The following is a 10,531-nucleotide window of genomic DNA, read 5'->3' as shown; positions in this document are numbered from 1 at the left end:
TGGGGGGGGGGGGGGGGGGGGGGGGGGGGTGGGGGGGGGGGGGGGGGGGGGGGGGGGGGGGTGGGGGGGGGGGGGGGGTGGGGGGGGGGGGGGGGGGGGGGGGGGGGGGGGGGGGGGGGGGGTGGGGGGGGGGGGGGGGGGGGGGGGGGGGGGGGGGGGGGGAGGGGGGAGCGGGGGGGGGGGGGGGGGGGGCGGGGGGGGGGGGGGGGGGGGGGGGGGGGGGGGGGGGGGGGGGGGGGGGTGGGGGGGGGGGGGGGGGGGGGGGGGGGGGGGGGGGTGGGGGGGGGGGGGGGGGGGGGGGGGGGGGGGGGGGGGGGGGGGGGGGGGGGGGTGGGGGGGGGGGGGGGGGGGGGGGGGGGGGGGGGGGGGGGGGGGGGGGGGGGGGGGTGGGGGGGGGGGGGGGGGGGTGGGGGGGGGGGGGGGGGGGGGGGGGGGGGGGGGGGGGGGGGGTGGGGGGGGGGGTGGGGGGGGGGGGGGGGGGGGGGGGGGGGGGGGGGGGCGGGGGGGGGGGTGTGGGGGGGGGGGGGGGGGGGGGGGGGGGGGGGGGGGGGGGGGGGGGGGGGGGGGGGGGGGGGGGGGGGGGGGGGGGGGGGGTGGGTTGTCAAATCACATACACGAGCAGAAGGAACACAACTATTGAAGTGGCCCTGTAATACAGACACCAGTGGGGCGTTCACACAGTACCTGAAAATACAGCTAAAAAAAGGGGTCTGCTGAGTATTGAGCTTCAGGTTCCTACCTGACCCCTTGTTGAATGGCTTTAGTTAGCATACAGTGAGAGGTAGGAGTCCCAAAGTGTAGTAGCTGATGCCTCAGGGCTCCGTTTAAACAAAACAGAAATGAAAAACCCGCCTTCCCTTCTGAGCCGGGAGGCCTTGCCTATTTATTTCCTTGGTGCAAACAGAAGCCAAGTTTCCCTCCCCAATCGCTTCAGCATTCCCAACCAAAAAGTGTGGCATTTTTTTTTCTTTTCTTTTCTTGTTTTTTTTAGGCAGTGTGTTGGAGACATTTAGCTTTCTTCGCCTTCCGATTCAGATTCTAAGAGAAAGAAAAAAAAATCAGGTGTTATCAGATTTTGGGTAAAATTCTAATGAGCGGCCCAATGCCATGGGATATATTATGGATAATATCCCAATGCCCGGGATATTTTTTCCCCATGTATTAATTAAGCACAACAGTTACACATGAGAACGGATCGAAACCCCTCCCTAACGTCTGCTTCCCAGTGAATGACAGCTTTCTAACAATGCCGTGAATCCATGGACATCAGTGAACAGCATAGCCTTTAATTCACTGGGTCATCTAAGACCTGCTTTTCATCCTGTGCTTTGATCTCACCAAGAATCACCTGGTGAAGGTGCTGAAACCCCCTCCAGTCCCACCATGTGTGGCCAAGTGGATAATCTGAGTTTTTTCTTTTAAAAATTATTTTAAAAGTTATTACCTTGCTTTCGGTAATGAACACTGAGATGTAGGCAGAATAGTCTTTGCAGAGAGAGAGAGAGAGAGAGAGAGAGAGAGAGAGAGAGAGAGAGAGAGAGAGAGGAAGAGAGACAGAGAGACAGCGAATGTAGAACAAAGTAATGAGCATTCGGCCAGTGACTAGGGTTGTCACATGAAGTTACCTTCTTCTGCATTTTGTAACCACTCCACAAATTTCTTCATCTGGTCAAGAAAGACGCTCTTGCCTTTGGCGGCATGTGCTTCTTTGTACCACTTCAGTATCGCCTCTTCGCTCAGAACGTCGGCTGCAGTTAGAAAACAAGGTTGCCAAGTTACCACACGAATGTTATGTTTAAAAAAAAAAAAAAAAAACCAAAAAAAACCCTTTGGGTGTGGGGGTGGTTCTGAGAGGTGGCTGAGCAGTTGTTGTGTTTTCTAGAGAATCATGAGGCCAAGAATTCAGATCCCAGCATGTACCTGTGTCCAGAATAGACCTATCGCCCCAGCTCCAAGAGTATGCGTGTGGGAGACAGGATTGCTGAGGCGTACTGAATCCTAGCAGAGCCATCAAGAAACATGAGCCTCTGGTTCAGGGTAAGATGAGATGGAGGACACCTGACTTCCTCTCTGGCCTCCATTAGAGCATCTTTCTCGACCCGTTCACCTCCCTCCCACCCCAAAGCTCCCCAAGCTCATTTCTAAGCAGCTCAGACCCTAACCTTACAATCAACTTGGTAAATGCTTTGTTGATGAGTGATGTCACCTCATCAGTTAGGATACAGTGCCAGCAACACAGGTCAGTACTAGGACGAGGAAATCTATTTTTTTGTTTGTCTGTTTGCAAATGAATCAACAATTTCAACAGTTTAGAAAACCATGACCTGATAAATTCTACCGAAACCTGATTATAGTGAAAACTTAGCTATGGGCTACATACATGTAATCCCAGGAGTGAGAAGGGGGAAGCCAAACAATCAGGAATTCAAAGTCATGCCAACTACTGACTGAATGCTAAACTAGGTGGATCACACAGGACCTGGTCTTATGAAACAGGGGAGTACCAACCAAATGGCTACTTTTTCTTTTAAGATTTTCTTTTTGTTGATGAGAAATTGGGAGGCAAATAGACAAGACAGAGGGTGGGTACAAGGATGAGGCCAGCAAGTAGATAAAGACCTTGGGGAGTGGGGAGAATCACTAGATAACCCAACCTTCTACTTTTTTTTTTTTTTTTTTTTTTTAAATTTGATCTCAGGTGTCTTATGCCTTTACTTATTTACTTGCTGTATAGTAGTACACTGTAGCTGTCTTCAGACACACCAGAATCCCATTACAGATGGTTGTGAGCCACCATGTGGTTGCTGGGAACTGAACCCAGCACCTCTGGAAGAGCAGTCAGTGCTCTTAACCACTGAGCCATCTCTCCAGCCCCTAACCTTCCACCCTCAGCTCTCATTAATTATCGCCATGCTATAGTGTGATCAAGCCTAAGTCAGTGCTTCTCAACTTCCCTAATGCTGTGAACCTATAATACAGTTTCTCCTATTGTGGTGACCCCTAGCCATAAAATATATTTTTGTTGCTAGTTCACAATTGTAATTTTACTACTGTTATGAATAGTAATGTAAATATCTGACATGCAGGATATCTGATATGTGACCTCTGTGAAAGGGTCGTTCAAGTACTTTTTCTATTCTACAGTTAGAGAAAGACATAGCAAAAAAAAGTGTTAAGTATATATTATCTAAAACTATAAATGGCACCAGGTTAAGTTATCATTAATTACCATGAGTTGAGGACACTTAAGGAAAGAGGAATATGAAAATGACAGTCTACATACTCTGCCAGGGTCCTACAGGATTGTCTTTTGGGATTTTGTCCCCTGGAAGAGTCTAATCCATCACATGTACTGATAGATGCAATATTGATACATCCTTCTAACGATGTATTTATAATTATAATTTTGACTGATAGATATCACAGAAATGATTGAATATAGATAGCATTCTTTAAAACATCAGTACCATTTTCATAACAAAAACATTTAATTTTACTTTCCTTTTCTTTAAAAAACAACAACAACAAAACCTGGCTTTTAGAAAGGGCTCTTGGATTAAATTGAAGAAATGGGGAGGGAAGACACTGGGGAGGTGGCCCTGTGCTTAAAAGCCTGGCCTGATCTTCCAGAGGACCCAGCTTCAATTCTCAGTACCCATGTGGCAGTTATAATCATCTCACAGGATGTCCTCTTCAGGCCTCCAGAGGAACCAGGCACACATGATGCACAGGCATACAGACAGAATACCCGTTCATATAAAATAAATAAATGTATGTGGCTGGTTTAGAAATGTATGTGGCTGTTTTTTTTTTTTTTTTTTTTTTTATGTATGTGGCTGTTTTTTTTTTTTCTCTCACTTAAAAAATCATTTACTATACTACATTTTGCAAATTAAAGATGTCTAGACTTATTAATTTATAAGTACAGGATATCTTGGTATATAACAGTCATGACCCTACAGAATTATTCTAATCCTCCAGTCTTTTTGTTGCTTCTATTTTCAGCTTCCCATCACATGGACCAGAACTCCAAGCCCATTTTTTAAAAAGGGAAAAAGCTGATGATTATGGCCTCAGGCAGTAACTTGTTGCTATTCAAGATTGCTTTGCAGCAACTTTTCAAGAACACTAATTAGGGTTGGAAGAACCTTGGTAAATGGTCCATTGTCTTTAAGACACTTCTGATTTATATTTCAGTATTTTCCAAATCCTTTTGATCATGAACCCCTCCAGGAATACAAGAATTTTCAGCTGTGTGCCCAGTCATATGCAGTTTTTCACCCCTCCCTCTCTGTCCTGAACTACTATTGTTATAAAAAATAAAATACATCATAAGACACAACAAGTATGGGAGATTGACAAATGTATAAATGGAAAGTGCATTATTTCCACAGATGAATGAATGGGGATCATATAGAATGAGGCAGACACTGATTTTACCTGCTGCTCAGGGATAGTGCTTGCAGGCCTTTTGTTTCATCAGCCCAGAGAGGACAAAAGGAGCCATGTACACGCTAAAATGTGTCAGTGTCAGGGATGGAAATGATACCAAAAGACTGGCAAAACCATATCAAATATATTGTCTGCTAAAATCACCTAACGGTACGACGGAGAGGACGGAGAGGTCTGAGGGGCTGAGAACCTCATTCATTAATTGAGTACTTTTTGAAAGACCAAATGTCTAGCACTAGGGAATTAATAATAAAAAGAACTAAATCCACTAGCTATCTGAGACAGTTAGACACACACAGATATTAGAAAGCTTAAGAGGGCTAGAGAAATAGCTGTAGGTTAGTGCCTACTGTCTTTCTGGTTTCCCCCCCGAGATCCTTTGGTTCCCAGCACCTATGAGGGGTTGGCTCATGACTGACTCCCTACACTCCTCCAGGAAAATCCGATGCTTTAGGCCTCAGAGGGCATCTGCACACATATAAGACACATGTGGTACAGATGCCTTTAATCCCAGCACTGGAGACAGAGAGGCAGATGGATTTCTGTGAGTTCAAGGCAACTCTGTTCTACATTGTAAGCATTTTCTAAAACAAGGATTTATTCCCTAGCTCAGGCTGGCCCTGACCTTACAATCTTTCTGCCTCAGCCTCCTTGTGAAGCTGGAATTACAGGCAAGAGCCACCAGGCATTTTTGTCCTACTAAGAAAAAGCAGGAGAAGGGTTTGTTAACATTACAGGCATACAGTGTTCCCCCAGGCTAGGTGGCATGTTTTCCTTCCATCTTGCAATTTAGAAAGTTAGGAACTCCTTTGCCTATGTAATTTCCAGCACTGAACAAGAGAGTGGCCACATAGCATGCATTCATTATACAGACAGCAGACAAACACAGGAAACAACCAAGAGACCAACAGCAACTTAGCTTTACTATATGTTACGAATATAGTTAAATCTAAAATCCAGAATTTTATATTAGGGATGTCACACAGGGAAACAAAAAAAAATAATCTCTTCTCTACTATTCTCTCTCTCTCTCTCTCTCTCTCTCTCTCTCTCTCTCTCTCTCTCTTTCCTGATAGGGTTTCTTTGTGTAGCCCTGGCTATCCTGGAACTTGCCTTGTAGCCCAGGCTGGCCCTAATCTCACAGAGATCTGCCTGCCTGTCTCTCAAGTGCTCAGGCTAGAGGCATGTACCACCACTGCCTGGTTCCCCCCCCCCCCCCTTTTTTTCTTTCTTAAAACCAAACCAAACCAAACCAAACCAAACCAAACCAAACCAAACCAAACAAACTCCTTAGAATAAAAAACGTCACTTTAGAAATATTTGTATAGGGCATGGAGTTTTCTGTAAATAAAATACAGCCAAGGCACAGTGGTGTGTGTGAGTACTTTTCATCTCAGTATTAGAGAGGCGGGGGGGGGGGGGGGGGGGGGCGGGATCCCTGAGTGAAGAACTAGTCTGGTCTACAGAGTTCCAGGACACTAGGGATACTGGGAGATACTACCCCTCAAAAAAAAAAAAAAAAAAAAAAAAAAAAAAAAAAAAAAAAAAAAATCAGTCCCTCAGAGGCCAGAGGTATGGGAACCCTGGAAGTAGGCAGCTGTGAGCTCCCGGACATGGTTCAGGGAACTGAACTCAGGGCCTCAGCAGTGTGCACTCTTAAAACTGCTGACCCATCTCTCTAACACCTTAGTCTGCAAGTTCTCCAGAGCTAGAAAAAGAAAGCATTTCACCCAGCCTTTCCAGGCACAATACAAGAACATCTGAGTCCTTACAGAAACAGACGAAGCACATATCATCTCCTGCTGTACAACTGCCTGCTGGGTAAAATAATAGCAAAGCAAAAAACTGGTTAGGAGTAAAAAAAGGATAAATATGGTAACCTAGCAACACTCTTAATGGTGGTAGGAACAATCATTCTTCAGGGATTTCTTGTTCAAGAGAAAATAAGGATTATTTTATTTAAAAAAATGTATGTATAAATGTGGAAAATTACAAAATTAACAAAAAATTATTTTAACATCTCAATAATATATCACTATTTTAACAATTTAAAAATTTTAATTAAAATTTTAACTATTTAAAAAATTATTTTAACATCTCAATAATATATCACTATTTTAACATCTCAATAATATATATTTAGGTCTTTGCTTAAAAAAGAGAAAAGAAAACCAATCTGATTTCCATTCAAACCTGCAAAATAAATGTGATGCAGGTACCCTTCTTGCTATAGACATGACTGGCTTCAGGTTACTTTCTGAGCTGACTGTCCAGTTAGTGAAAGGATTACTGTCTTTTATATTCTGGGTAATTTTATAATTTCAGGCCATCATTCCTTTAGGACTGGAGACCAGTTAGTTAGTGTGTTTTAGTTCTTGTCGTCCGTTGTTATGAGGAGCATCCTGGGGAAGGATGTTGGCATTAGTAGTTACAGAGAGAATTCTGAAGGGCACCAGCACTTTACTTGCCACATCCATGTTATTGGTTCTGAATCTGAGCTCTGCCTGCTCGCCACAAACCTCATGTGTAGACTGTATGTCCCCCATCTCATGGGGCTATTGCTGTAAAGCCTTTGGCAGGTGGGGGGCAGGGAGGCAAAAATAAGGCCATCGGAGTGAGCCCCTGAAAGTTATACCCAGCCCTTGGTACTGGCTTCACTCTGTGCTTCCTGTGAACAGCTTCCACCACATGCCTACTATCATGGTTTGAAACCCACTGACACCATTTTCCCGAATGAGTATTTTTTTTTTTTCTACAAGTTATTTCTGTCAGGGACCGTGGTTACCACAATACAAAAAGAGGTAAGAACAAACCATGTTGATGCCACTCCTAGTAACAACTCATCTTTCTTTTCCTCCCTCCCCCCCCCCTTCCTTCCTCTGTCTCTCTCTCTCTGGCAGTATAACATGAACATTTCTTTAAGAAAATTCATTTTATATAAATGACGGGGTTGCCGATAGGTGTGTATGCACAGCACATGCAGACACCATGTCGGAAGAGGCTGTCAGATCCCCTCAATCTGTCCTTATGGATAATGGCGAACCACCATGTGGGTGTTGGATACTGAACCCAGGTCCTCTTAAAGAGCCAACTTGTCCCCCAACCACTGAGCCACCTCTCCAGCCCCCAGAATTTTCCCTTTAAATTATTTTTATTTATGTAGATTTGTGTTTTGTCTGCATTCATGTCTCAACATCATATGCATGCAGTGCCTGAAGCGGAAGCCAGGAAAAGGTGTTAGTTCTCTCAGGGAGCTGGAGTCATGGACAGTTGCTAGTAACTATATGGGTGCTGGAATTGAATCTGGGTCTTCTGGAAGAGCAGCCACTCAGTGCCGTTAACTGCTGAGCTACCTCTCTAGCCCCCCGGTTTAGTTTTAATGAGACATTCGCTTGGTGAGCCTCAATTTTAAGACACTAGTATCTTTGGTCCACATCCAAATAGAACTAATGATGAATAATCTCAAATGAGATTTAGCAGTCAGTACATTTTAAAATTTTTAAACCAAATTATATTTGGTTTATTGACTGTGTGTATACTACAGTGACCCACAAGTGTCTCAAGATCAGAGGACAACTTGAGAGAGTTGGTTCTCTCCTTCCACCATGTAGGTGCCAGGGATCTAATTTCAATTGTCACCTTTGGTAGCAAACTCCTTTATCTACTGAGCCACCTCCCTGGCATGGTTACTATATTCTTTTACTAACATAATTATTATGGAATAATTCACTGTCTTAGTTAAGATTTCAACTGCAATGATAAAACACTGACCAAAAGCCACTTGGGGAAGAAGGGACTTACTTCAGCCTACAACGTGTAGTCTATCACCCACAGAAGTCAGGACAGGAACCTGGAGGTCATATGCTGCTTCCTGGCTTGTTCCTTATGGCTCACTCAGTCTGAATACTTAGAGCATAGAGGACCACCAGCCTAGGCGTGGCACCATCCAAATTGAGCCGGGCCCTCCAACATCAGTCTCTTGTATTGAGACAACACCCCAGAGGCTTGCCCACAGGCCAGACTGGTGGGGGGAATTTTCTCAACTGAGGTTCCCTTTTCCAAGTGACTCTAGCTTGTGTTTCGGTGCCATAAAACCAGCCAGAGAACTTACTGTTCTGCAAACATAAATATCACCCGCAAACACTTGTGAGTAAGATGTATTCATAATAAGACTCTGGATGGCTAATTAAAATTCGTCGTGAAATACCACGAAGCATTTAAAAAGTAACTATCAATCCATCGCATAAAAAATTTTTGCAACACGAAGTCTAAAGTCATTATTCAGATGCTGGGCAGGTGTGAGAGGTGCAGCTGTGCATTACCCTAATCACACTCACGTGGTCAACGAGGAAAAAAAGGCATGAAAGGCCGAGGGGGCGGGTGGAATACAGGAGATCGTAGGTGGTGGGTAGGAAGGGGACAGGAGTGGGTATCAGGGCACGTGCGAATATGATCAAAATACGTATGTTTAATTGATACTAGTAAAAAACTAAGAAAAACACAGTAGGCGGTTCTAAAACCACAAAGGGAAAGTAGACATTTACTTATATTACCTTATATATGTGACATTATGCTACTGCTACTTATGTATGTAACACCTCTGATGGGCCTTTTGCAACGCTCAAAATCCATCTCCCAGTTGCTTCTTTCCCCTCAAAAAAAAAAAACTGATGTAATCTAGCCCTCAAGCAACCAAGCATCATTTCTGTATGCTGTTGGTCTGGAGACTGAGATCAGTTAGAGTGTTCAACGTTCATTTTTAGTGCTAGTTGTCATGGCAACCTAAACCTAAATACAATGAGGAGACAGTAAATGTGAATATGTAAAAATAGCTTTGCCTTAGAAAAACAGGAGAATGGCTGGGCCAAATAACTAAAATGTCAAGTGAAAGGCTAATTATTGCGCTAATTTTCAAGTCAGCCTTATGGCACCTAAATGGGTCTGAACACAGTATATATAGCATTTTGATAATCACTATTATTAGAGCTAATTGTTTCAATTCAGAAGCAGACTCAATTATCTTATATAATTACACTTGTTCATCATTGCCAAGAAACAACCAGTTCATCCCAGCTCCTGGCAGCTTTTGACCAGTAAGAAGTGTTCAGGTGCCTAACTAAGCAAGGTTCCTGATGCAGTGCATACTAAGTCCATGCCTTCTCTTTCTGTGACATGGCCAACCTCCAGAACCTTCCCCAGTTAGCATCTTTGGTGTTCCTCCATGAGGATGAGCTTGTGATCTCTGCCTTACCCATCATCTTTGTTCTCACAGAGCTTCAACAAAGACAGAGGCACAGTGGTGGAGCATGGATGATACCTTTATAAAAGAGAACCACGATCTTCTGGAAGGCTTTCATGAAGTGGATGTTGTCGTAGCAGTATTCCTGAACCTTCTGCAGGAGGACAAGCTCTGACTGGCCTTGGGAACTGAACACAGCCAGCAGGGGAGCGTATTGCTAGAACAGAGCAGAAGGAAGATGTGACCTGGAGCCAACACTCTTGGAAACTCAACAGTACCTTGGACGTTCCTTTCATGGTTATCATGTTATGTCCAATCAAAGTGAATTTTATACCAATAGACTTTATTCACTGTACCTACTAAGGAGACTAAATAAGACTATACTGTATTACAAGCAACTACACAACCCATTGTGTACACTGGGCACTATAGAAGTGAAATCACATCCTCACAGGCTATGGTGCAGCCTAGTTCTACAGTTAGGATGGTAGGATTCTCCAATTTGATGTCCCAGGCACCGCAAGCCACCTCAAGGGTTTCTTTCTGTTGTTCCTGCATCCCAGATATCTTAGGCTTCCCGTGAGTTCTAGACAACCATTGCTTTTTCAAAGACCTACTACTTACCTGCCTTTCATGGAGATGTCCCCATCTGGACAGTGTTCCCTCCTATGGACCTCACAGACACTGAATGTCATCTCCTATGACGACTTAGGTCACATGCTGACCTCAACTTCCTAACTGAACTCTACATGCAAGATCTACTAGGGTTTCCATTCACCTTAGTGCAAAGGCATGCTGACCTGCATCTCAAAATAGTCAACGGACATGGTCAATTTACTT

General features: G+C 44.6%; 1 protein-coding gene across 1 annotated transcript in view; it reads right to left on the bottom strand.

The window, feature by feature from the left end:
- Nucleotides 1-597: 597 nt before the first annotated feature.
- Nucleotides 598-10,531, bottom strand: part of LOC117701475 (eIF5-mimic protein 1-like) — a 37,407-nt gene continuing 27,473 nt past the window's right edge. Inside the window, exons 9-11 of the mRNA XM_034493148.2 lie at nucleotides 9,770-9,908; nucleotides 1,626-1,748; nucleotides 598-1,038 (exon numbers count right to left, since the gene is read on the bottom strand). Of these exons, the coding sequence (XP_034349039.2) occupies nucleotides 1,010-1,038; nucleotides 1,626-1,748; nucleotides 9,770-9,908 (291 nt within the window). The 3' untranslated portion in view covers nucleotides 598-1,009. The remainder of the gene's footprint in view (nucleotides 1,039-1,625; nucleotides 1,749-9,769; nucleotides 9,909-10,531) is intronic.

Source organism: Arvicanthis niloticus, unplaced genomic scaffold (assembly GCF_011762505.2).
Source record: "Arvicanthis niloticus isolate mArvNil1 unplaced genomic scaffold, mArvNil1.pat.X pat_scaffold_1130_arrow_ctg1, whole genome shotgun sequence".
In the NCBI taxonomy this organism is placed as follows: domain Eukaryota; kingdom Metazoa; phylum Chordata; class Mammalia; order Rodentia; family Muridae; genus Arvicanthis; species Arvicanthis niloticus.
This window is presented reverse-complemented; position numbering and strand designations above follow the sequence as displayed.